The sequence below is a fragment of the Procambarus clarkii genome, chromosome 82 (assembly GCF_040958095.1).
Source record: "Procambarus clarkii isolate CNS0578487 chromosome 82, FALCON_Pclarkii_2.0, whole genome shotgun sequence".
Taxonomy (NCBI): Eukaryota; Metazoa; Arthropoda; class Malacostraca; order Decapoda; family Cambaridae; genus Procambarus; species Procambarus clarkii.
The window spans coordinates 21,693,486-21,720,617 of NC_091231.1; the positions used below are offsets into that span (position 1 = coordinate 21,693,486).

Below are 27,132 nucleotides of genomic sequence, written 5' to 3' on the forward strand. Positions count from 1 at the left end.
TGACCCAACCTGTACATGTGAACGAATCATACCTCTCGTTCACTAAGTTCACTTTCTGTGGTCTGTCCTTTGTTAAACTCTCACATGAGTTGCGGGGGCCCCCACATTGTCAGGGGGTCACATCTTTCTTACCCTGTCTACAATCTTTCATCATATAACCCAGTCTATTACATTTATAGGAAAATAATGCAATACGCTGTTCTTCTCAGTCCAGTAATCCTGGCATTCCTCCAAAGACAACTGGATATATGCCTCTCTGGCAGCACTGGCCAGTCGTAACTGAATCAATTGGGTCCACTCCTCCTGTGGCCACTGTTTGATGTTGATTACCTCCTCAAAGTGTTCAAAGAAGCTCTCGGACTCCTCTGGCACAAACAGCTGAATGTCTTTTTCCCTAACTCTATTATCCAGTGGGTGTGACACGTGTGAGGTGCTCTCTGGCAACCCACGCTCAATACTATGCTCTGCCACAGCTCTATTTGTTTCTATCTCCATTCGTTTTGTTTTCTCTTTTTTTTGCTCCACTTTGATTTTCTCTTTTTCTACCTCTAGTTTAGTTTTCTCTTTTCCTTCTCTACCTCAAGTTTACTTTTCTCTTTTTCTGCTTCATTTTTCATCTGCAGTTCTAGTCTCAACATCTCTAGTTGGAACTGCCTCCCTTTGTCCTCACGTTGCATCTGGAGTTCTAGCTGAATCCTTTCCAAGCTCTTTTTCTGTCTACTCCTGCTACTGAAGCCACTCCTACTACTCCTATTTGATCCTTGGGATCTCAATTCATCCTATCCATCATCATCCTTTTCATCTTCAGCTCCTTTCTGAGCTCCCTACTCTACCGCTTCACTCCTAGCTCTCAACTGTCTAAGGATCTGATACTTCATTCCTGCCACTGTAGATGACATCACCTTAATGCCACATTTCTCTACAATCTGCCTTAACTGCTCTTTGATGCTTGGTGCAACCTTCCAAATCTTCAGGATTGCCTGACTCAACAAATGTTTGCACCTTTTCCATCTTGTTCTGTGGGTTTTTCCAAAAGAGAAAGAGATATTCTTTCTGTGGTCACATGGGCTACCTATTGCTGCTAAGGTGTATCAGTCTACTCTCCTGGACTCAAACTATGGGTGCGACAATTCGCTCCCAGACAGGCCCCCAATTCTGTCGTTTGGGATGCTGGGGATTTCTACCATAAAGAGGTGGTTGTTGCGCCAGACTGTTATTTGCATACAGGCGAACAGAGACCCCAACCACTCCCTGATAGAAATACAGCCGAACTCGGCCACTACACTTACGCTACTGTCATTCGACCAGCAATGGACACTAGAGTGCTTGCAATTACCTGGAAGCTCACTCTGTACACTCCTTGATCCTGGCGATGGGTTCAGCATTACTTTTATTGAGGGGTTCGGCTCCAAAACTGACCTCGTTGTCTTGAGTACACACACCCTACCCTCTCTCTCTCTCTCTCCCTCTCTCTCGTTCTGGGAAACCTCTCCAGGACAAGAACAAAGACCAAATGTTAACAAACATTTAATACATAAAAGCATACACAACAATCTATATATATAAAAATGTAATTGTTCATTTGTTCAAAATCGCTAATCTCCGATAGTTCTTCACTGATTGCTTTGAAATTTACACACAACATTCCGATCGCATTCGAGTGGGTTTTTATATACATACTATATAGATGTCATGTCTGTGACGAGGAAAAACATGCTTTTCTGAAAAACAATGTTATCATGTGTTTTTCATGTGAGGGAAATCTTTGAAACCTCTTTACTGATTGCTTTTAAATTTTGACACAACGTTCAATTCGAATATACACATGTTTTTATATATCTACTAAATAGATGCCACAGCAGTGAAAGGTAAAAACTTTTTTTTTAAACAGCTCCATCTGTTGCACATAAGAGTAACACATGCTATACTAAATATGTTATAATTATTTTTCAATGATTTCCGAGTGCATTGATAAATTTTAATTTCATACATTTCGATTTATTTTCACTTTGATTTAATTATTTTGTGTGACTTTGCATTGGAATTGAGCTGTTTTATTTACTGTTTCGTTCATTTTGTGAGTATAAGTATAGATACCGCACCTGTGACAGGTAAAACCATGTTTTTTTGGAAAAATAAGCCCATCTGTTGCACGTAAGAGCAACACACACTATACTAAATATGTTATGATTACATTTCAATGTTTCCGATTGCATTAATATATTGAATTTTCATAGACTTCGATATATTTTCATTTTGATTTAATTATTTTGTGTAACATTGCATTAAAATTGAGCTGTGTTGTTTACCATACCTTCATTTTGTGCGTATAGTTTATTTGTTTATTTTTTCATTGTTTTTATTTTGTTTTTTAACTGTACCTAGCTTGCCTTGCTGCATCCCTTCATGCTGATGAAGGGATGCTTAGATTGCATCAGTGAAGAGGAAAAGCAGATTGGTATCGAACTCCGCACCCGGCTAAGCCAAAAGTCATGCCCATAAAATTAGTGAAGCCCAACAACTAACTCAAAGTGCATGGCCAGCAAATTGAATTGGTGAACACTAATCAGTATCTAGGAAAAATCCTAGACACACATTAATTTTAATGCTGAGGTCTCTTACATGAGAGAGAGAACTGCGGCCAGGACGGCAATCCTCAGGTCCGTAACAAACAAGTCCGTAACAAGTCCGTAACAAATTACAATTAAAAAGCAATATACTTGATAGAAGAGGCGATCATCCACACTCAAACTATACTTGTTCCCCACCATTAGAGGAGCGTACCATCAAAATAGTAATAGAAGGTATTCCGACGGAAAATGCTGCCTATGATCCAACAATCCTGAGGCGCATCACAGAAAAGTAATTTAGCACTTTTGTAGTAGCAGGAGCCACCCACATCTTCACAGACGGATCGGACAATGGACACCTAGCAAACAGGACACCTAGGGGACAACCCATGGGCGACCCCATCTACTTCCTTATACATACTTATACATGTTGAGAGCCTCGTTGGACGTAGAATCACTGTTTACCAACATACCTGTGGATGAAACAATCGGGATGATAGCGGACAGAGAGTATCGTGATCCGGCCTGTACCCTTGTACCCTAGAGGCACCCTTCTTGAGCCCGGATGGACACATGTATAAGCAAGTAAATGGGGTCGCCATGGGTTCTCCCCTAGGTGTCCTGTTTGCGAACTTCTACATGGGTACCCTCGAACAGAAGGTCTTAGTCGATATGAACTTGAAACCGTTGAAGGCGTTGAAGAAGTGTGGCACTGGGGCAGTGAAGGAGTGTGGCACTGGGCTGGTGAGGTAGTGTAGCACTGGGTCGGTGAGGGAGTGTAGCACTGGGTCGGTGAGGGAGTGTGGCACTGGGGAGATGAGGGAGTGTGGCACTTGGGCGGTGAGGGAGTGTGACACTGGGGCTGTGAGGGAGTGTGGCACTGGGGCGGTGAGGGAGTGTGGCACTGGGGCGGTGAGGGAGTGTGGCACTGGGGCGGTGAGGGAGTGTGGCACTGGGGCGGTGAGGGAGTGTGACACTGGGACGGTGAAGGAGCGTGGCACTGGGGCGGTGAGGGAGTGTGGCACTGGGGCGGTGAGGGAGTGTGGCACTGGGGTGGTGAGGGATTTTGTCACTGGGGCGGTGAGGGAGTGTGGCACTGGGGTGGTGAGGGAGTGTGGCACTGGGGAGATGAGGGAGTGTGGCACTTGGGCGGTGAGGGAGTGTGACACTGTGGCTGTGAGGGAGTGTGGCACTGGGGCGGTGAGAGATTTTGGCACTGATGCGGTGAGGGAGTGTGTCACTGGGGCGGTGCGGGAGTGTGGCACTGGGGCGGTGAGGGAGTGTGGCACTGGGGTGGTGAGGGATTTTGGCACTGATGCGGTGAAGGAGTGTGTCACTGGGGCGGTGCGGGAGTGTGGCACTGGGGCGGTGAGGGAGTGTGGCACTGGGGCGGTGAGAGATTTTGGCACTGATGCGGTGACGGAGTGTGCCACTGGGGCGGTGAGGGAGTGTGGCACTGGGGCGGTGAGGGAGTGTGGCACTGGGGTGGTGAGGGATTTTGTCACTGGGTCGGTGAGGGAGTGTGGCACTGGGGCGGTGAGGGAGTGTGGCACTGGGGTGGTGAGGGATTTTGTCACTGGGCGGTGAGGGAGTGTGGCACTGGGGCGGTGAGGGAGTGTGGCACTGGGGTGGCGAGGGACTGTGGCACTGGGGTGGTGAGGGAGTGTGGCACTGGGGCGGTGAGGGATTTTGTCACTGGGGCGGTGAGGGAGTGTGGCACTGGGGGGGGGGTGAGGGAGTGTGGCACTGGGGTGGTGAGGGATTTTGTCACTGGGGCGGTGAGGGAGTGTGGCACTGGGGCGGTGAGGGAGTGTGGCACTGGGGCGGTGAGGGAGTGTGGCACTGGGGTGGTGAGGGAGTGTGGCACTGGGGCGGTGAGGGATTTTGTCACTGGGGCGGTGAGGGAGTGTGGCACTGGGGCAGTGAGGGAGTGTGGCACTGGGGTGGTGAGGGAGTGTGGCACTGGGGCGGTGAGGGAGTGTGGCACTGGGGCGGTGAGGGATTTTGTCACTGGGGCGGTGAGGGAGTGTGGCACTGGGGCGGTGAGGGAGTGTGGCACTGGGGCGGTGAGGGAGTGTGGCACTGGGGTGGTGAGGGAGTGTGGCACTGGGGTGGTGAGGGAGTGTGGCACTGGGGCGGTGAGGGATTTTGTCACTGGGGCGGTGAGGGAGTGTGGCACTGGGGCGGTGAGGGAGTGTGGCATTGGGGTGGTGAGGGAGTGTGGCACTGATGCGGTAAGGGAATGTGGCATTGGGGTGGTGAGGGAGTGTGGCACTGATGCGGTAAGGGAATGTGGCACTGGGTCGGTGAGGGAGTGTGGCACTGGGGCGGTGAGGGAGTGTGGCACTGGGGTGGTGAGGGAGTGTGGCACTGGGGCAGTGAGGAAGTGTGGCATTGGGACGGTGAGGGAGTATGGCACTGGGGTGGTGAGGGAGTGTGGCACTGGGGCGGTGAGGGAGTGTGGCACTGGGGTGGTGAGGGGGTGTGGCACTGGGGTGGTGAGGGGGTGTGGCACTGGGGCGGTGAGGGAGTGTGGCATTGGGGTGGTGAGGGAGTGTGGCACTGGGGTGGTGAGGGAGTGTGGCACTGGGGCAGTGAGGAAGTGTGGCACTGGGGCGGTGAGGGAGTGTGGCACTGGGGTGGTGAGGGGGTGTGGCACTGGGGTGGTGATGGGGTGTGGCACTGGGGCGGTGACTGAGTGGCACTGGGGTGGTGAGGGAGTATGGCACTGGGGTGGTGAGGGAGTGGCACTGGGGTGGCGAGGGAGTATGGAACTGGGGTGGTGAGGGAGTGGCACTGGGGTGATGAGGGAGTGGCACTGGAGTGGTGAGGGAGTATGGCACTGGGGCGGTGAGGGAGTGTGGCACTGGGGTGGTGAGGGAGTGTGGCACTGGGGTGGTGAGGGAGTGGCACTGGGGCGGTGAGGGAGTGTGGCACTGGGGTGGTGAGGGAGTGTGGCACTGGGGCGGTGAGTGAGTGGCACTGGGGTGGTGAGGGAGTATGGAACTGGCGCGGTGAGGGAGTGGCACTGGGGTGGTGAGGGAGTGGCACTGGGGTGGTGAGGGAGTGTGGCACTGGGGTGGTGAGGGAGTATGGCACTAGGGTGGTGAGGGAGTCGCACTAGGGTGGTGAGGGAGTGGCACTGGGGTGGTGAGGGAGTATGGCACTGGGGCGGTGAGGGAGTGTGGCACTGGGGCGGTGAGGGAGTGTGGCACTGGGGCGGTAAGGGAGTGTGGCACTGGGGTGGTGAGGGAGTGTGGCACTGGGGTGGTGAGGGAGTGGCACTGGGGCGGTGAGGGAGTGTGGCACTGGGGTGGTGAGGAAGTGTGGCACTGGGGTGGTGAGAGAGTGTGGCACTGGGGCGGTGAGAGAGTGTGGCACTGGGGCTGTGAGGGAGTGGCACTGGGGCGGTGAGGGAGTGTGGCACTGGGTCGATGAGAGATTTTGGCACTGTTGCGGTGAGGGAGTGTGGCACTGGGGCGGTGAGTGAGTGGCACTGGGGCGGTGAGGGAGTGTGACACTGGGGCGGTGAGGGAGTGTGGCACTGGGTGGTGAGGGAGTGTGACACTGGGGCGGTGAGGGAATGTGGCACTGGGGCTGTGAGGGAGTGGCACTGGGGCGGTGAGGGAGTGTGGCACTGGGGCGGTGAGTGAGTGGCACTGGGGCTGTGAGGAAGTGGCACTGGGGCGGGGAGGGAGTGTGGCACTGGGGCGGTGAGTGAGTGGCACTAGGGCGGTGAGGGAGTGTGACACTGGGGCGGTGAGGGAGTGTGGCACTGGGACAGTGAGGGAGTGTGGCACTGGGGTGGTGAGGGAGTATGGCACTGGGGTGGTGAGGGAGTGTGGCACTGGGGTGGTGAGGGAGTGTGGCACTGGGGTGGTGAGGGAGTATGGCACTGGGGTGGTGAGGGAGTGTGGCACTGGGTCAGTGAGGGAGTGTGGCACTGGGGTGGTGAGGGAGTATGGCACTGGGGTGGTGAGGGAGTATGGCACTGGGGTGGTGAGGGAGTGTGGCACTGGGGTGGTGAGGGAGTATGGCACTGGGATGGTGAGGGAGTATGGCACTGGAGCGGTGAGTGAGTGGCACTGGGCGGTGAGTGAGTGGCACTGGGGCGGTGAGGGAGTGTGGCACTGGGGCGGTGAGTGAGTGGCACTGGGGCGGTGAGGGAGGGTGGCACTGGGGCGGTGAGGGAGTGTGGCACTGGGGCTGTGAGGGAGTGGCACTGGGGCGGTGAGGGAGTGTGGCACTGGGTCAGTGAGAGATTTTGGCACTGTTGCGGTGAGGGAGTGTGACACTGGGGCGGTGAGGGAGTGTACGTGGCACTGGGGCGGTGAGGGAGTGTGGCACTGGGGCGGTGAAGGAGTGTGGCACTGGGGCGGTGAGGGAGTGTGGCACTGGGGCGGTGATGGAGTGTGGCACTGGGGTGGTGAGGGAGTGTGACACTGGGGCGGTGAGGGAGTGTGGCACTGGGGTGGTGAGGGAGTGTGACACTGGGGCGGTGAGGGAGTGTGGCACTGGGGCGGTGAGGGAGTGTGGCACTGGGGTGATGAGGGAGTGTGACACTGGGGCGGTGAGGGAGTGTGGCACTTGGGTGGTGAGGGAGTGTGGCACTGGGTCAGTGAGGGAGTATGTCACTGGGGTGGTGAGGGAGTGGCACTGGGGTGGTGAGGGAGTATGGCACTGGGGTGGTGAGGGAGTGTGACACTGGGGCGGTGAGGGAGTGTGGCACTGGGGCGGTGAGGGAGTGTGGCACTGGGGTGGTGAGGGGGTGTGGCACTGGGGTGGTGAGGGGGTGTGGCACTGGGGCGGTGAGTGAGTGGCACTGGGGTGGTGAGGGAGTATGGCACTGGGGTGGTGAGGGAGTGGCACTGGGGTGGTGAGGGAGTATGGAACTGGGGTGGTGAGGGAGTGGCACTGGGGTGATGAGGGAGTGGCACTGGAGTGGTGAGGGAGTATGGCACTGGGGCGGTGAGGGAGTGTGGCACTGGGGTGGTGAGGGAGTGTGGCACTGGGGTGGTGAGGGAGTGGCACTGGGGCGGTGAGGGAGTGTGGCACTGGGGTGGTGAGGGAGTGTGGCACTGGGGCGGTGAGTGAGTGGCACTGGGGTGGTGAGGGAGTATGGAACTGGGGCGGTGAGGGAGTGGCACTGGGGTGGTGAGGGAGTGGCACTGGGGTGGTGAGGGAGTGTGGCACTGGGGTGGTGAGGGAGTATGGCACTAGGGTGGTGAGGGAGTCGCACTAGGGTGGTGAGGGAGTGGCACTGGGGTGGTGAGGGAGTATGGCACTGGGGCGGTGAGGGAGTGTGGCACTGGGGCGGTGAGGGAGTGTGGCACTGGGGCGGTAAGGGAGTGTGGCACTGGGGTGGTGAGGGAGTGTGGCACTGGGGTGGTGAGGGAGTGGCACTGGGGCGGTGAGGGAGTGTGGCACTGGGGTGGTGAGGAAGTGTGGCACTGGGGTGGTGAGAGAGTGTGGCACTGGGGCGGTGAGGGAGTGTGGCACTGGGGCTGTGAGGGAGTGGCACTGGGGCGGTGAGGGAGTGTGGCACTGGGTCGATGAGAGATTTTGGCACTGTTGCGGTGAGGGAGTGTGGCACTGGGGCGGTGAGTGAGTGGCACTGGGGCAGTGAGGGAGTGTGACACTGGGGCGGTGAGGGAGTGTGGCACTGGGTGGTGAGGGAGTGTGACACTGGGGCGGTGAGGGAATGTGGCACTGGGGCTGTGAGGGAGTGGCACTGGGGCGGTGAGGGAGTGTGGCACTGGGGCGGTGAGTGAGTGGCACTGGGGCTGTGAGGAAGTGGCACTGGGGCGGGGAGGGAGTGTGGCACTGGGGCGGTGAGTGAGTGCCACTGGGGCGGTGAGGGAGTGTGACACTGGGGCGGTGAGGGAGTGTGGCACTGGGTCAGTGAGGGAGTGTGGCACTGGGGTGGTGAGGGAGTATGGCACTGGGGTGGTGAGGGAGTGTGGCACTGGGGTGGCGAGGGAGTGTGGCACTGGGGTGGTGAGGGAGTATGGCACTGGGGTGGTGAGGGAGTGTGGCACTGGGTCAGTGAGGGAGTGTGGCACTGGGCTGGTGAGGGAGTATGGCACTGGGGTGGTGAGGGAGTATGGCACTGGGGTGGTGAGGGAGTGTGGCACTGGGGTGGTGAGGGAGTATGGCACTGGGATGGTGAGGGAGTATGGCACTGGAGCGGTGAGTGAGTGGCACTGGGCGGTGAGTGAGTGGCACTGGGGCGGTGAGGGAGTGTGGCACTGGGGCGGTGAGTGAGTGGCACTGGGGCGGTGAGGGAGGGTGGCACTGGGGCGGTGAGGGAGTGTGGCACTGGGGCTGTGAGGGAGTGGCACTGGGGCGGTGAGGGAGTGTGGCACTGGGTCAGTGAGAGATTTTGGCACTGTTGCGGTGAGGGAGTGTGACACTGGGGCGGTGAGGGAGTGTACGTGGCACTGGGGCGGTGAGGGAGTGTGGCACTGGGGCGGTGAAGGAGTGTGGCACTGGGGCGGTGAGGGAGTGTGGCACTGGGGCGGTGATGGAGTGTGGCACTGGGGTGGTGAGGGAGTGTGACACTGGGGCGGTGAGGGAGTGTGGCACTGGGGTGGTGAGGGAGTGTGACACTGGGGCGGTGAGGGAGTGTGGCACTGGGGCGGTGAGGGAGTGTGGCACTGGGGTGATGAGGGAGTGTGACACTGGGGCGGTGAGGGAGTGTGGCACTTGGGTGGTGAGGGAGTGTGGCACTGGGTCAGTGAGGGAGTATGTCACTGGGGTGGTGAGGGAGTGGCACTGGGGTGGTGAGGGAGTATGGCACTGGGGTGGTGAGGGAGTGTGACACTGGGGCGGTGAGGGAGTGTGGCACTGGGGCGGTGAGGGAGTGTGGCACTGGGGCTGTGAGGGAGTGGCACTGGGGCGGTGAGTGAGTGGCACTGGGCCGGTGAGGGAGTGTGGCACTGGGGCGGTGAGTGAGTGGCACTGGGGCGGTGAGGGAGTGTGGCACTGGGGTGGTGAGGGAGAGGCAAAGGGGCGGTGAGGGAGTGTGGCACTGGGGCGGTGAGGGAGTGTGGCACTGGGGTGGTGAGGGAGTATGACACTGGGGTGGTGAGGGAGTGTGGCACTGGGGCGGTGAGTGAGTGTGGCACTGGGGCGGTGAGGGAGTATGGCACTGGGGTGGTGAGGGAGTGGCACTGGGGCGGTGAGGGAGTGGCACTGGGGTGGTGAGGGAGGGGCACTGGGGCAGTGAGGGAGTGTGGCACTGGGGTGGTGAGGGAGGGTGGCACTGGGGTGGTGAGAGAGTGTGGCACTGGGGCGGTGAGGGAGTGTGGCACTGGGGTGGTGAGGGAGTATGACACTGGGGTGGTGAGGGAGTGTGGCACTGGGGCGGTGAGTGAGTGTGGCACTGGGGCGGTGAGGGAGTATGGCACTGGGGTGGTGAGGGAGTGGCACTGGGGCGGTGAGGGAGTGGCACTGGGGTGGTGAGGGAGGGGCACTGGGGCAGTGAGGGAGTGTGGCACTGGGGTGGTGAGGGAGTGTGGCACTGGGGTGGTGAGAGAGTGTGGCACTGGGGCGGTGAGGGAGTGTGGCACTGGGGCGGTGAGGGAGTGTGGCACTGGGGCGGTGAGGGAGTGTGGCACTGGGGCTGTGAGGGAGTGGCACTGGGGCGGTGAGGGAGTGTGGCACTGGGGTGGTGAGGGAGTGTGGCACTGGGGCGGTGAGGGAGTGTGGCACTGGGGCTGTGAGGGAGTGGCACTGGGGCGGTGAGGGAGTGTGGCACTGGGGCGGTGAGGGAGTGTGGCACTGGGGCGGTGAGTGAGTGGCACTGGGGCGGTGAGGGAGTGTGGCACTGGGGCGGTGAGTGAGTGGCACTGAGGCGGTGAGGGAGTGTGGCACTGGGGTGGTGAGGGAGAGGCAAAGGGGCGGTGAGGGAGTGTGGCACTGGGGCGGTGAGGGAGTGTGGCACTGGGGTGGTGAGGGAGTATGACACTGGGGTGGTGAGGGAGTGTGGCACTGGGGCGGTGAGTGAGTGTGGCACTGGGGCGGTGAGGGAGTATGGCACTGGGGTGGTGAGGGAGTGGCACTGGGGCGGTGAGGGAGTGGCACTGGGGTGGTGAGGGAGGGGCACTGGGGCAGTGAGGGAGTGTGGCACTGGGGTGGTGAGGGAGTGTGGCACTGGGGTGTTGAGAGAGTGTGGCACTGGGGCGGTGAGGGAGTGTGGCACTGGGGTGGTGAGGGAGTATGACACTGGGGTGGTGAGGGAGTGTGGCACTGGGGCGGTGAGTGAGTGTGGCACTGGGGCGGTGAGGGAGTATGGCACTGGGGTGGTGAGGGAGTGGCACTGGGGCGGTGAGGGAGTGGCACTGGGGTGGTGAGGGAGGGGCACTGGGGCAGTGAGGGAGTGTGGCACTGGGGTGGTGAGGGAGTGTGGCACTGGGGTGGTGAGAGAGTGTGGCACTGGGGCGGTGAGGGAGTGTTGCACTGGGGCGGTGAGGGAGTGTGGCACTGGGGCGGTGAGGGAGTGTGGCACTGGGGCTGTGAGGGAGTGGCACTGGGGCGGTGAGGGAGTGTGGCACTGGGGTGGTGAGGGAGTGTGGCACTGGGGCGGTGAGGGAGTGTGGCACTGGGGCTGTGAGGGAGTGGCACTGGGGCGGTGAGGGAGTGTGGCACTGGGGCGGTGAGGGAGTGTGGCACTGGGGCTGTGAGGGAGTGGCACTGGGGCGGTGAGGGAGTGTGGCACTAGTTCGGTGAGAGATTTTGGCACTGATGCGGTGAGGGAATGTGGCACTGGGGCGGTGAGTGAGTGTGGCACTGGGGCGGTGAGGGAGTGTGGCACTGGGGCGGTGAGGGATTGTGGCACAGGGGTTGTGAGGGAGTGTGGCACTGGGGCGGTGAGGGAGTGGCACTGGGGTGGTGAGGGAGTGGCACTGGGGTGGTAAGGGAGTATGGCAATGGGGCGGTGAGGGAGTGTGGCACTGGGGCGGTGAGGGAGTGTGGCACTGGGGCGGTGAGGGAGTGGCACTGGGGTGGTGAGGGAGTATGGCACTGGGGTGGTGAGGGAGTGGCACTGGGGCGGTGAGGGAGTGGCACTGGGGTAGTGAGGGAGTATGGCACTGGGGCGGTGAGGGAGTGTGGCACTGGGGCGGTGAGGGAGTGTGGCACTGGGGCGGTGAGGGAGTGTGGCACTGGGGTGGTGAGAGAGTGGCACTGGGGCGGTGAGGGAGTGTGGCACTGGGGTGGTGAGGGAGTGTGGCACTGGGGCGGTGAGGGAGTGGCACTGGGGCTGTGAGGGAGTGTGGCACTGGGGCGGTGAGGGAGTGTGGCACTGGGGCTGTGAGGGAGTGGCACTGGAGCGGTGAGGGAGTGTGGCACTGGGGCGGTGAGGGAGTGTGGCACTGGGGCGGTGAGGGAGTGTGGCACTGGGGCGGTGAGGGAGTGTGGCACTGGGGCGGTGAGGGAGTGTGTTGCATGAGGCAGGTGTTGGGTGAGAGCCCTCCCCCCCCCAACTCCTGTTGTTATAGATTCAGCTACTGGGAACCAGTTCCAAGTAGCACGGGTTATGGTGAGACCTTAAATTTACCTGGCACAGGAGCGGGGCAAATTTCCACCCCCTCCCACAACTTCTCCATGAACACACATATAGCCCGACGGTTGGCCTCAGGTAAATGCTGCCTGAGGCTTATCAGGTGGTGATGTAGATGTTATTGAGTCTTGTACGTCGTTCACGACGTAAGTCCATAACGTATTTCATCCACTGCGAAGGTATAGGTGAGAACCTATACCACATGTCAGTGATCTGTGTCTGTGAGAACACAGACAAGTTGAAGTGCTACCAGCATCGAGCTGACACTCACGACGATTTAGCACACGGGTGTTACCACAAACTTCTTCACAGCTAAGAAACTCATAGGATGCAGAGTAAGGGAGCACAGTCTATCATACTGCCAAGACCTTTTCGCTCTACAGACCTCAAGCTGGCACACGCACGCACGGAGAAACATGTGGAATTCCATAATAAATGGAATGCATTAGGAAGTGATGTGGTGGAGTCTGACTCCATACACAGTTTCAAATATAGGTATGATAGAGCCCAGTAGGCTCAGGAATCTGTACACCTGTTGATTGACGGTTGAGAGGCGAGACCAAAGAGACAAAGATCAACTCCTGCAAGCACAACTAGGTGAGTACAACTAGGTAAGTATGTCCTGAGTACAAATGCACTGATAGAATTACATATGGTCGCTCACTGTCTCCAGGCAGGGGTATCATACATATCAACCCCCGATATTGTAAACCCACACGTGATCACAATGTTTAGTGCATCACACAGCTCTATTGTAGATCTTAACCAAAGACCTTCCACCAATGATTCGTCACTTTTTCCCTGGCAATCACTTGCTCGATAATGAATCATGCCCCACTGAGTCATTCGAGTTGTAAACAATGGCACTGAGTCACAGGAGTCGTTACACTGACTCCTGTGACTAAAGCTTGTGCTGCAGCCTGTCCTCATAAAACAAAGGTCCATTCTATGCACCCACCAAACTCTCGGTTCATGAATGAAAAAAGGTTTACGCACAACCCGTCCTCAGACCAACTCCATTTCATCCAGCGGTCGACCCCAAAGGTGCATTCAACAATTTTAACACTGTTAATTCAAAACAGGAATTTTCTTAGATATTAATTAATAATTTTATATATTAGACTATGGTGCATATTTAGGTACTGGTTACGTTAGATTAGGTGTTTAGATTCTGTTGCCGATTATTTGTATTTGTAATACGTGGTTGAATTATTGACAGTGTTGTGGTTCGAACAAAAGTCGTCAGAGAAGCACTTGTTCAGGAAGTGTTCGTACGCCATCAGTTATGAGTCGTGAGTAAACAGTTTTTCATTCATAAACAGGAGGTTTGGTGGGTGCATGGAATGGACTTTGGGCTTTTAGCGGACGAGCTGTTACACACGACTCACAACTGTTGACGTCCGAACACTTCCTGAACAAGTGCTTCTCTGACGACTTTTGTTCGAACCACAACACTGTCAATAATTCAACCACGTACTACAAATACAAATAATCGAAAACAGAACATAAACAGCTAACCTAACCTAACCAATGCCTAAATATGCACAGTGTGCTAATATATATCAATGTTTATTTATATTTGAGAAAGTTTCAGTTTTGAATGAACAGCATGTTAAAATTGATGAATGCATCTTTGGGATGGACCGCTGGATGGAATGGATTTAGTCTGAGGACGGGTTGTCCATACACACATGCACGTGGATCTACATTGTTTACCACACTGTCCAACACATCAGAGTTGGAGCAGGCATATCCAGCTTCCGTCATTGGGGTTATTTGCTGTTATATCCTTCGATACATTTTATCATTCACACCTGAAAACCATAAAAAAAACAATCAAATATATCGCTCATTCAGTCAATAAACGGTGAAGTTTATTGTAAATACTGCTGCTCCATACCACAATTTATGATGATACTAGCAGTACCCGGCCACGCGTTGCTGTGGCTAAAGAACGCATGTGCGTTGCTGAACCACAGCAACCTTCCTACTCCTCCCTACCATTCCCCCCCTCACCCGTCTCCTCGGCCTCCCAACCATTCCCATCTCCCGACCATCTTCACCACCATCTTCACCGCCACCTTCACCACCACCGTCACCACCACCTTCACCACCACCTTCACCACCATCTTCACCACCACCTTCACCACCACCTTCACCACCATCTTCACCACCACCTTCACCAGCATCTTCACCACCACCTTCACCACCACCTTCACCACCATCTTCACCACCACCTTCACCACCATCTTCACCAACACCTTCACCACCATCTTCACCAGCATCTTCACCAGCATCTTCACCAGCACCTTCACCACCACCTTCACCACCATCTTCACCACCACCTTCACCACCACCTTCACCACCATCTTCACCAACACCTTCACCACCACCTTCACCACCATCTTCACCACCACCTTCACCACCACCTTCACCACCACCTTCACCAGCATCTTCACCAGCATCTTCACCACCACCTTCACCACCACCTTCACCACCATCTTCACCACCACCTTCACCACCACCTTCACCACCATCTTCACCAACACCTTCACCACCATCTTCACCACCATCTTCACCACCATCTTCACCAGCATCTTCACCACCACCTTCACCGCCACCTTCACCACCATCTTCACCACCACCTTCACCACCACCTTCACCAACATCTTCACCACCACCTTCACACCATCTTCACCACCACCTTCACCACCACCTTCACCACCATCTTCACCACCATCTTCACCACCATCTTCACCACCACCATCACCAGCATCTTCACCACCACCTTCACCACCACCTTCACCACCACCTTCAACAGCATCTTCACCACCACCTTCACCACCACCTTCACCACCATCTTCACCACCATCTTCACCATCTTCACCACCACCTTCACCACCATCTTCACCACCATCTTCACCACCACCTTCACCACCATCTTCACCACCACCTTCACCACCACATTCACCACCATCTTCACCACCATCTTCACCACCACCTTCACCACCACCTTCACCAACACCTTCACCACCATCTTCACCACCACCTTCACCACCACCTTCAATACCATCTTCACCACCATCTTCACCACCATCTTCACCACCATCTTCACCACCATCTTCACCACCACCTTCACCACCATCTTCACCACCACCTTCACCACCATCTTCACCACCATCTTCTCCACCACCTTTAATACCATCTTCACCACCATCTTCACCACCACCTTCACCACCATCTTCACCACCACCTTCACCACCATCTTCACCACCACCTTCAACAGCATCTTCACCACCACCTTCACCACCATCTTCACCACCACCTTCACCACCATCTTCACCACCATCTTCACCACCACCTTCACCACCACCTTCACCACCATCTTCACCACCACCTTCACCACCACCTTCACCACCATCTTCACCACCATCTTCACCACCACCTTCACCACCACTTTCACCAACACCTTCACCACCATCTTCACCACCACCATCACCACCATCTTCACCACCATCTTCACCACCATCTTCACCACCACCTTCACCACCACCTTCACCACCATCTTCACCACCACCTTCAACAGCATCTTCACCACCACCTTCACCACCATCTTCACCACCACCTTCACCACCATCTTCACCACCACCTTCACCACCATCTTCACAACCATCTTCACCACCATCTTCACCACCACCTTCACCACCACCTTCACCACCATCTTCACCACCACCTTCACCACCACCTTCACCACCATCTTCACCACCATCTTCACCACCACCTTCACCACCACCTTCACCAACACCTTCACCACCATCTTCACCACCACATTCACCACCACCTTCAATACCATCTTCACCACCATCTTCACCACCATCTTCACCACCACCTTCACCACCATCTTCACCATCACCTTCACCACCATCTTCACCACCATCTTCACCACCATCACCTTCACCACCGTCTTCACCACCGTCTTCACCACCACCTTCAACACCACCTTCACCACCATCTTCACCACAATCTTCACCACCACCTTCACCACCATCTTCACCACCACCTTCACCACTACCTTCACCACCATCTTCACCACCACCTTCACCACAATCTTCACCACCACCTTCACCACCATCTTCACCACCATCTTCACCACCACCTTCACCACCATCTTCACCACCATCTTCATCACCATCTTCACCACCACCTTCACCACCATCTTCACCACCATCTTCACCACCACCTTCACCACCACCTTCACCACCATCTTCACCACCATCTTCAACACCATCTTCACCACCACCTTCACCACCATCTTCACCACCACCTTCACCACCATCTTCACCACCATCTTCACCACCACCTTCACCACCATCTTCACCACCACCTTCACCACCATCTTAACCACCACCTTCAACAGCATCTTCACCACCACCTTCACCACTACCTTCACCACCCCCACCTTCACCACCACCTTCACCACCATCTTCACCACCACCATCACCACCATCTTCACCACCACCTTCACCACCATCTTCACCACCACCTTCACCACCATCTTCACCACCACCTTCACCACCATCTTCACCACCATTATCATCACCATCTTCACCACCACCTTCACCACCATCTTCACCACCACCACCTTTACCACTTTCTTCACCACCATCTTCACCACCATCTTCACCACCATCTTCACCACCACCACCTTTACCACTTTCTTCACCACCACCTTTACCACTTTCTTCACCACCATCTTCACCACCACCTTCACCACCATCTTCACCACCATCTTCACCACCACCTTCACCACCATCTTCACCACCACCTTCACCACGATCTTCACCACCACCTTCACCACCATCTTCACCACCACCTTCACCGCCATCTTCACCACCACCTTCACCACCACCACCTTCACCACCATCTTCACCACCACCTTCACCACCACCACCTTCACAGTCCTACTTCCAATATTCGTAATTTTAAAACCATTTCCCTTCTCACTATCACTGATGGCTTTTAAGTCTTCTGGACAGAGCTCTCCTCCTCGCACTATATTACTGCTTTTTACAGACCCGAGCCCAGCGTCCGAGCACGGAGCAGTGACGACCGCGCCATCTGTGGGTCAGCTCCCGAAACCCCCCCCAAATGGACGACGCCATCTAGTGAGGACGTGATATACTGGCAACAAGGGCTAGTTTCCCGTCCTGATCAGCTCATAACACAGCCGCTGCTGACCTCTGGTGAGGTGACGCTTAGACAGCAACGCTATCTATGGAGTGGATAGGTGGGCGTTTGTGTCTAAACCTGTAAGTGAGGTGCCCTAGAGTGTAACCGGTACTGATGACGTGTCTGATTACAGAGTCGACCTGGGACTGCTGTAATGAACGTTGGATCAGTCTACCCAAGGCAGCCGTAGAATCTCCAAGTGTTAGCTGCAGAAGTTGTGAGTCACCCCCCGGATGAACACTGTTGTGTTAGCCTGCCTGTGACGTGGCAGTTGAGGATTTGTCGTACCCGGGGCTGACTGGAGGAGAAGACTATTCACTGGGGTGTTGAGGTGAGGAGAGTGATCTGTGAAGTCACACGAGGCTCCTGCCTAGGGCTCGCAACCCTAGTATCGGTCGTGGAATGGCCTAACCTGCGGAACTGATTGGAACCTGCCAGCTTCAGGCTGGATTTGTGGTTGAAGGCCTCCACGACGGTGCCCCCAGTGGAACTGTGATTTGGCCGGCCTGTGGCCAGGGTAGACTCGAGAGAATCGAAGGATTCATCGTGAGGCCACAAGAGAACCAGGACCACTCGTCTTGAGCACCGTGAACGTCTTGAGTCTTCGGAGGAAGACAAGCGATTGTAAATAAGTGTAGTAATAATAACAGTGTGTGACTGTTTATATATTTATTGGTGGTGGTGAATATATATTTATTTCTGAGCAGATTTATCCCTTTCCCTTTAAGTTACTTGCGTTACGGAGCACACCCCTTGAAAGCCACTACTAGCTTGGGGCCGGATACCCAATCTCTATTTACATCAGAGAAAGAACCCAGTTGCGACCCAATAGGGCCGTAACATAATTGGCATCCCCAGCGGGATCCGACCCCTTGTCAAGTATGTTTGACAGGGATGGTGAAGTGGCGCAAACCCTGTAAATAATTCCCTCCATGTGTAACTATTAGGACGTTATACGTCCTGTGCGGTGCTCGCTGTGATTCAGTGCAATATTGTGTAGTGCGGTGCTCGGTGTGATTCAGTGCAATATTGTAGAGTGCGGTGCTCGCTGTGATTAAGTGCAATATTGCGCAGTGCGGTGCCCGGTGTAATTACGTGCAATATTGGCAAGTGCAGTGTTTGGTGCGATAAAGTGCAATATTGACGTAGAACAGTGCTCGGTGCGTTAAGTGCTAAAGTGAAGCGGTGTGTTAAGTGCTAGTGTACCAAGTGACAATGGCAGAAAAAGCGACCATCGACGATCTGGACGATGTTCAGGCTTTTCTGAACAGGGAGGACTGTCTTGCCAGATTAAAATATCTGGAGAAACAGGAACTAGTGTTAGTGAGTGCTATTATAGTCGTGGGTTGGTGGTGTTGTCGTCGTTGTTCCTCCTTTACGGACAACCCAACCCACAACTCGGTAGAGTGCTTATACCTCACTAGGAGATCACACTAGGCGCTTCTGGCCCTTGGAGAGGGGCTCAACGTCACACATTTAGGGGATGCAGCTCCAACACTTAGCCTCGTTGTCACGTGCACACACCCACTCGAGCCGCTGTGACTCCCTACTCTCTCCTTAGGTGATATGATCTCCTCAATCCCCCTTTGACTTATTAGTATTACCTTCTACCCTGTCCACAGCAGTGGTTCTTGGTTCTTTCTCTCTCTCTCTCTCCTTCTTTACTACCTCCGGGGAAGCCTCACTAGGACAAGGTCAAACACCAGCAAATTTGAATACATTTACTGGACAGAGCACATACACAATACATATACACATATAATAATAATGAATCCTATACTCTATAATATTACAATCAAGTTGCACTCCAACACCTTCAGGACTCTATCATCAGCTTATCAAGTGGTATCCTATCTCCTGGTTCACCACCTGATACTATCAACCTCCTCAAGTTGATCAAGTCTACATACACTGTTGTACCATCAGCAAGAGAATATATATATGTATCTATAAATGTGTACAAAGAAAATCAGCATGTGAATGCAATAATATATATCAGTATAAATGTTCCTTGATACACAACAATGATCAATCGATCACTCTATCAGTCCTAGAACACATTTTTTTTTTAGATATATACAAGAGTTGTTACATTCTTGTACAGCCACTAGTACGCGTAGCGTTTCGGGCAGGTCCTTAATCCTATGGTCCCTGAATACGATCCCCTGCCGCAAAGAATCGTTTTTTCATCCAAGTACACATTTTACTGTTGCGTTAAACAGAGGCTACAGTTAAGGAATTGCGCCCAGTAAATCCTCCCCGGCCAGGATACGAACCCATGACAGCGCTCGCGGAACGCCAGGCGAGTGTCTTACCACTACACCACGGAGACAGCTACACACATATGTCTGTAGGTAATCCAGCCTACGATTGTAACTCTAAACCTCAGTGTAAAACACTCCTTGACATAAGAATGCCAACAATCACTCACCTCTCACTGCGTCTTGCACGCTAATGACAACCAAACACTATCAACTCCCTACAAGTAATCCACCAGAACTTCCCTTCCACCTCTGGAAGTTCACTACCCTGATTTCTTCCGAGCTTCACTACCAGGATCCTCTGCAGCTCCTCCAGGCTGCTACCATGAAGTTTCCTTGAGCAACTACAGTGCTTCACCCTTCTGCTAGGTTCCTCCACAGCTCTCTTGGCTGCTACACCATGAAGTTTCCTCGAGCAACTATGGTGCTTCACCACCTCTACAGAAGCATGTGACACTCCTCTTCACTGTTTTTCCTCACAGCTCGAGGTCCTCTGCTCCACTACCTTGGAGTCTCATCAATTACCTCATCTAGGCTGGCTTCGAAGTTCTCAGCAACTTCTTCCCCAAAGACAAACCTGCAACCCATCGACACTCCAATAAAATGTTTCCCCTTTAACACATAAACAAAAATAATCACACAATATGTTTGCCTCGAATCACTATCTGTCCTCTACATACAGTGAGAGTGGACTCCCCCGTTTTGGGCGGGTCCATACTCCACCTCGCCTGGCGGCGGTCCTCACTCGCTGGAAGGGTCTTCCACCGTCAGGAGCCGAGCTCCCTCAGTTGCCTGCCAGCGCTCAGAGGGGACGGACATCGCTCCGTGTTCCTCCCTCTCCACTCTCTTATTTCAGGCCTTCTGCCTTATTAAAACATGTCTAACTTATATATAAACATCACTACTGTCGCTGGGCACACGACCAACTACAAGCAATCACTATGAACTGGCTTAAATCGTGCTTACCACAGATTGTCTAGTCGAGGGCGCTATCCCTCTGACAGAGCTTGGTCAGGGCGCTTCCACAGCCCACTATAATGTCTCTGGCGGCTTAATATTTACTAATTATCGCCCACGACATGAGACCACACGTCCCCAGCTCGATTCCACAGCTGGTACGTCTGCACACTTCTCTTCTCTTCGAGATATATCACCAGGGGTTCCCTTCTGACGGGAGCTCAACGGAGCGCGGCTTTCCCCCTGCGATGTCTGGCCTCAAGTGCGGTCAAAGCCCCTCCAGAAGCGAGCCTCACGCCTCCAGCAAAATATCCACATCTCCTAGCCAGTCATTTATCTGTTTTCTTCTTCATTGCCCATAATCTTAAATTGTTATATATATCCAAGCAACTATTTTACATATGGGTTATCACCTCTATATTTCTTAGACCTTCTGGTTAGGTCAGGCTTGATGAATAACTCTCAAGGAGGGAGACTCGTTTCTCCTGCAGGCTGAGATCATAACACTCCCCTCCCCTTATTTTTGAGAGTTATTCCAGTGGCAATGCTCTGGATAATACATCCGCCACCACACGGTCTCGTTCTTGAACCGATTGGTTCGACCGGTTGATCTGCTTAAGTACTCCTTTTGGAGTCTACAATTAGTTCGTTGCACCTTGCAACATCCGGCTCACAACTCGCCAGAAACATGATCTTCTCATAAACGATTTGACCTCTCTGGCACCTCTTGGCTAGGCTGTCCTCCTTGGACACCTGCACTCCATCGGTCCACTCTACTTACTGTCTCCACCCTCCGTTTCCTCGTCTTCTTCTCTTCTCGTCCAGAGTCAGACATCTACTGTCTGTACCTCCTCTGTCGTCTTCACACTTCCATCTACTGCCATTATACTTTCGTGTCCTGTCATCATACTTCACTCCCTCGTCTTCACCGACGATCCTCCCTTTCGTCTCCTCATTTATCCAAGACTTCATCCTGTTTGACTTCCATCGAGTCCTCGGCTTTCTTCTACTCCTCCATGCTTGTATCCTCATCCTCTTCTCACACTTCTCACCTCTGTACCACTCCATTTCTTCTCCTTCAACTCTTTTTCGTTCCCTAAAAGTTTCTTCGAGCACTGTACTACATCCAACAGCACTCGACCGTACACGTCGCTCTACCTCTCCTAGAGTGCTCGCAAGCATCTCTCCACACATACTGTCTCTTCTCCTTTCATTTTCTCGGCTATTACTCTTCTTCACTATCTCTCCTCCACGTTTTCTGCGAAACATGTCAACTCCTGACACCTCGAACAACTTAACTCCACTATCCATATGCCTCTGTGCTCGTGGACAACTTGATGCTCTACTCCCGTCCTCAGTCTGTCCACATCCTCCCTCACTTCTGCTCAGCACAGTTGCATTCACCTTCCGGCTCTTAATTTCGGTGGGCTGGGCTCTATTCAGGTCTGCTCTCTTCACATGATTCTTCTTTGGCTGGGCCATCTTCACTTTTGACCTCACCGAGAGTTCATTTTCCTGGGCTGGACCTTCATCAAACAGCCATGCTATATCTACATCGATATCTTCCACCGGTTTAATCGACATTGTCTTATATTCTCCAGCGTCTCCCTCGTCGGCCACCTCTGCCTTCATCACTACCGAGACAGGGTACTCAATGGCTTGGCGGTCTCCTGACTCATCTCCTCGGATGTCAGTCAGGTTCACACTCTCACGTGTCCCACCCGTGCCGTGGCCTTCTGGGTACCCCTCTGGCACAGTCTCCGCCATGACTCTTGGCAACACCTTTGTCCCGCACAAGTCATTCCCCAGGATCACTTGGACTCCTGGAACAGGTATGTCGGGGCACACTCCCAACATCACCTCCGCCGACACATATTCCGACCTTAGCTGGACAGTTCAAATGGGCATGTCACTCTCAGACAATAACCCATATACCCTCTTCTTACTCCTGCCAGCTAACCGTCGATCATTCCCAATCAGGCTTCTCGTAATCAAGCTCTGATTAGCTCCGGTATCTCTTAAAATACCAACTTCTACCTCAGGTTGGCTTCCTATTCTGATCCAACCTTTGCTCATGAACGGCCTATACCTCTCGTTCACTAAGTTCACCTTCTGTGGTTTGTCTTGGAACACATTAGTATATCTACTTCGGGGGTCACACATGGCCAGGGTCACAACTCTCTTGCCCTGCCAACAGTCTCGCATCACGTGACCCAATCCGTTACAATTGTAACATCTCATCTGGGAAAAGTCTCTTCTATATGTACCAGAGTAGCTCTGATTCTGCCCACTCGTATTGGAATTCCTCGGGCCAGACGTACTACTCGTACTCTGTGGAGCTTTACTGGACTCTTGATTCCCTGGATAACGATTAGTTTCTCGTTTAGCTCCTCCATCCTCACTTTCAGACGAAGTGCGCGACCTACTCTTCTGAGTTTTAGGGTACTTACTTTTATCTGCCCATTTATCAAAGTTCTTCTCACCCCAGACTCCTCTGGGTCTTTCATAATTTCTTCCTCCCCAGACTCCACTGGATCTGCCATTGCTGCGTCTCGCCTCGCTTCTCACTCTGTTCTCACTCAAGCTCTTGTATGCTTCGGTAATCATATCCGCCCTATCTGCGGCATCTTTCACCTCCTTTATCCCTGCTTCTTGGATCTTGAACATTGTTTCAGGATGCATCATCTCCAAGAACTTCTCCATGACCATCAGTTGCTTCAGGTCAGCGTAAGATCCAACTCCAGCAGCCTCAATCCCCTTCTGGAATCGTCTTTCCAGATTCCTTGCTGTCTCAGCAAACGTACACGCTCCAACTTTGATCATCTCTCTGAAGCGCTTCCTATAAGCTTCTGGGGTTAACTGAAACGAGCGCAATATGCTGCTCTTTACCGTGGCATAATCCTGGCACTCTTCCAGTGACAATTGGGTGTATGCCTCCCTGGCTGCACCGGTCAATCTTAACTGGACCAGCTGGGCCCATTCCTCCTGTGGCCACTCCTTGATACTGGCTACTTTTTCAAAATGCTCGAAGAAGCTCTCCGCCTCTTCGGGAACAAACAAGGGAATGTCCTTCTCCCTAACCCTAACATCTGGTGAGTGTAATACCTGGGTGGTGCTTTCTGGCAACCCATGTTCAATCCTTCGCTCAGCCTAGGTTCTATTCGCTTCTATCTGCATTTGTTTTGTTCTCTCTTTTTCTTTTTCGATCTGGGCTCTTTCTTTTTCGACCTGGGCTTTTTCTTTTTCTTTCTCCTGTTCCAACTCCAGTTCTCTTACTCTGGTTTTCTCTTTTTCTATTTCCAGTCTGGCTTTCTCTTTTTCCTTCTCGGCTTCATTTTTCATCTGGAGTTCCAATTTCATCTTTTCCAGCTGGAACTGTCTCTCCTTGTCCTCTCGTTGTTGCTGCATCTGGAACTCTAACTGGAATCTCTCCAAGCTCCTATTTCGGCTACTCCTGCTACTGCGGCTACTCTTGCTGCTCCTACTCGATCCCTGGGATCTCACTTCATCCTGCCCATCATCCTCCTTTCCACTTTCAGCTCCTTTCTGGGCTCCTTGTTCTGCCGCTTCATTTTTGGCTTTTAACTGCCTCAGGATCTCATCCTTCATCCCAGCTACTTTAGATGCTCTCAACCTGATGCCACATTTTTCTGCTATTTGTTTCAATTGATCCCTCGTGCAACCTTCCAAGTCCTCAGGCTTGCCTGACTCCACAAACGCTTGCACCTTATCCATCTTGTCCTGTGAGTCTTCCCAAGAGAGAGAATATACACCTGCGGTCACACAGTTTATCTCAGCAAGGGTGTACAAATCCACTCTTGGACAGGGTGTGGGTGTGTCAGTTCACTCTCCCGGAAAGGCCTCCAATTTATTATAGTCGTGGGTTGGTGGTGTTGTCGTCGTTGTTCCTCCTTTACGGACAACCCAACCCACAACTCGGTATAGTGCTTATACCTCACTAGGAGATCACACTAGGCGCTTCTGGCCCTTGGAGAGGGGCTCAACGTCACACATTTAGGGGATGCGGCTCCAACACTTAGCCTCGTTGTCACGTGCACACACCCACTCGAGCCGCTGTGACTCCCCACTCTCTCCTTAGGTGATATGATCTCCTCAATCCCCCTTTGACTTATTAGTATTACCTTCTACCCTGTCCACAGCAGTGGTTCTTGGTTCTTTCTCTCTCTCTCTCTCTCCTTCTTTACTACCTCCGGGGAAGCCTCACTAGGACAAGGTCAAACACCAGCAAATTTGAATACATTTACTGGACAGAGCACATACACAATACATATACACATATAATAATAATGAATCCTATACTCTATAATATTACAATCAAGTTGCACTCCAACACCTTCAGGACTCTATCATCAGCTTATCAAGTGGTATCCTATCTCCTGGTTCACCACCTGATACTATCAACCTCCTCAAGTTGATCAAGTCTACATACACTGTTGTACCATCAGCAAGAGAATATATATATGTATCTATAAATGTGTACAAAGAAAATCAGCATGTGAATGCAATAATATATATCAGTATAAATGTTCCTTGATACACAACAATGATCAATCGATCACTCTATCAGTCCTACAACACATACGTCTGTAGGTAATCCAGCCTACGATTGTAACTCTAAACCTCAGTGTAAAACACTCCTTGACATAAGAATGCCAACAATCACTCACCTCTCACTGCGTCTTGCACACTAATGACAGCCAAACACTATCAACTCCCTACAAGTAATCCACCAGAACTTCCCTTCCACCTCTGGAAGTTCACTACCCTGATATCTTTAGGTTCTTCTGGGCTTCACTACCAGGATCCTCTGTAGCTCCTCCAGGCTGCTATCATGAAGTTTCCTTGAGCAACTACAGAGTTTCACCCTTCTGCTAGGTTCCTCCACAGCTCTCTTGGCTGCTACACCATGAAGTTTCCTCGAGCAACTATGGTGCTTCACCACCTCTACAAAAGCATGTGACACTCCTCTTCACTGCTTTTCCTTACAGCTCGAGGTCCTCTGCTCCACTACCTTGGAGTCTCATCAATTACCTCATCTAGGCTGGCTTCGAAGTTCTCAGCAACTTCTTCCCCAAAGACAAACCTGCAACCCATCGACACTCCAATAAAATGTTTCCCCTTTAACACATAAACAAAAATAATCACACAATATGTTTGCCTCGAATCACTATCTGTCCTCTACATACAGTGAGAGTGGACTCCCCCGTTTTGGGCGGGTCCATACTCCACCTCGCCTGGTGGCGGTCCTCACTCGCTGGGAGGGTCTTCCACCGTCAGGAGCCGAGCTCCCTCAGTTGCCTGCCAGCGCTCAGAGGGGACGGACGTCGCTCCGTGTTCCTCCCTCTCCACTCTCTTATTTCAGGGCTTCTGCCTTATTAAAACATGTCTAACTTATATATAAACATCGCTACTGTCGCTGGGCACACGACCAACTACAAGCAATCACTATGAACTGGCTTAAATCGTGCTTACCACAGATTGTCTAGTCGAGGACGCTATCCCTCTGACAGAGCTTGGTCAGGGCGCTTCCACGGCCCACGGCCCACGATAATGTCTCTGGGCGGCTTAATATTCACTAATTATCGCCCACGACTTGAGACCACACGTCCCCAGCTCGATTCCACAGCTGGTACGTCTGCACACTTCTCTTCTCTTCGAGATATATCACCAGGGGTTCCCTTCTGACGGGAGCTCAACGGAGCGCGGCTTTCCCCCTGCGATGTCTGGCCTCAAGTGAGGTCAAAGCCCCTCCAGAAGCGAGCCTCACGCCTCCAGCAAAATATCCACATCTCCTAGCCAGTCATTTATCTGTTTTCTTCTTCATTGCCCATAATCTTAAATTGTTATATATATCCAAGCAACTATTTTACATATGGGTTATCACCTCTATATTTCTTAGACCTTCTGGTTAGGTCAGGCTTGATGAATAACTCTCAAGGAGGGAGACTCGTTTCTCCTGCAGGCTAAGATCATTACAGTGCCTACCTGGAGATAAAGATACGTGCCAGTGATTCCCGTGTGGAGATCTTGTCCATGGTTCACCGGCATTTGAAGGCCGAGGAAAAACAGGAAGGTGAGGCACAAGGTACAAAAGAAAGTGAAGAAGTAGCTTCCACTGAAAAGGAAGATAAGGGCAGTGACATTGACAGTGATGCAGGTGAGCTGAATATTAGCTTACTTACAATCAAAATGCGTGCCTTGGAAATAAATCGTGAGATAGAATGGAAGAAATTAGAATTAGAACGAGAATTAAAAGATAAAGAAATGGAGATGAGGCGTTTAGAATTAGAAAGAGAAAGAGAGAGGGAAGAACGAGAAAGAGAAAGAGAAGAGCGAGCGAGGGAAGAAAAAGAAAAAGAGAGACGATATGAGCTAGAAGTATTGCGATTAAGTGGTGGAAGACAATCAAGGGAAACGACTAGTTTCGATCCGGTAAGGAACATAAAAATAGTCCCGAAGTTCAACGAAAAGGAAGTTTTGAAGTTCTTCGCGGCCTTCGAGAAAGTCGCAGCCTCTTTGGAGTGGCCAAAGG

The 27,132-nt window shown here is 53.1% G+C and overlaps 1 protein-coding gene across 1 annotated transcript; it reads right to left on the reverse strand.

Moving 5' to 3' along the window:
* Nucleotides 1-903: 903 nt before the first annotated feature.
* LOC138358189 (platelet glycoprotein Ib alpha chain-like) lies at nucleotides 904-22,211 on the reverse strand. The gene is made up of 3 exons (XM_069315692.1): nucleotides 21,959-22,211; nucleotides 3,716-4,122; nucleotides 904-1,017 (listed from the first exon to the last, which is right to left on the reverse strand). Exons 1-3 carry the CDS (start codon nucleotides 22,209-22,211, stop codon nucleotides 904-906), a joined length of 774 nt encoding a protein of 257 aa, XP_069171793.1.
* Between the last annotated feature and the right edge of the window lie 4,921 nt (nucleotides 22,212-27,132).

Coding starts and splice junctions, on each gene's coding strand:
- LOC138358189 (XM_069315692.1), bottom strand. CDS start 22,211: ATGAAGGCAGAGGTGGCCGACGAGGGAGACGCTGGAGAATATAAGACA. Junction 4,123..21,958: donor TGCAACTGTGCTGAGCAGAA/GTGAGGGAGGAT, acceptor TCACCACCCCAG/TGCCACACTCCCTCACCGCC. Junction 1,018..3,715: donor CACACTCCCTCACCGCCCAA/GTGCCACACTCC, acceptor AAAAACCCACAG/AACAAGATGGAAAAGGTGCA.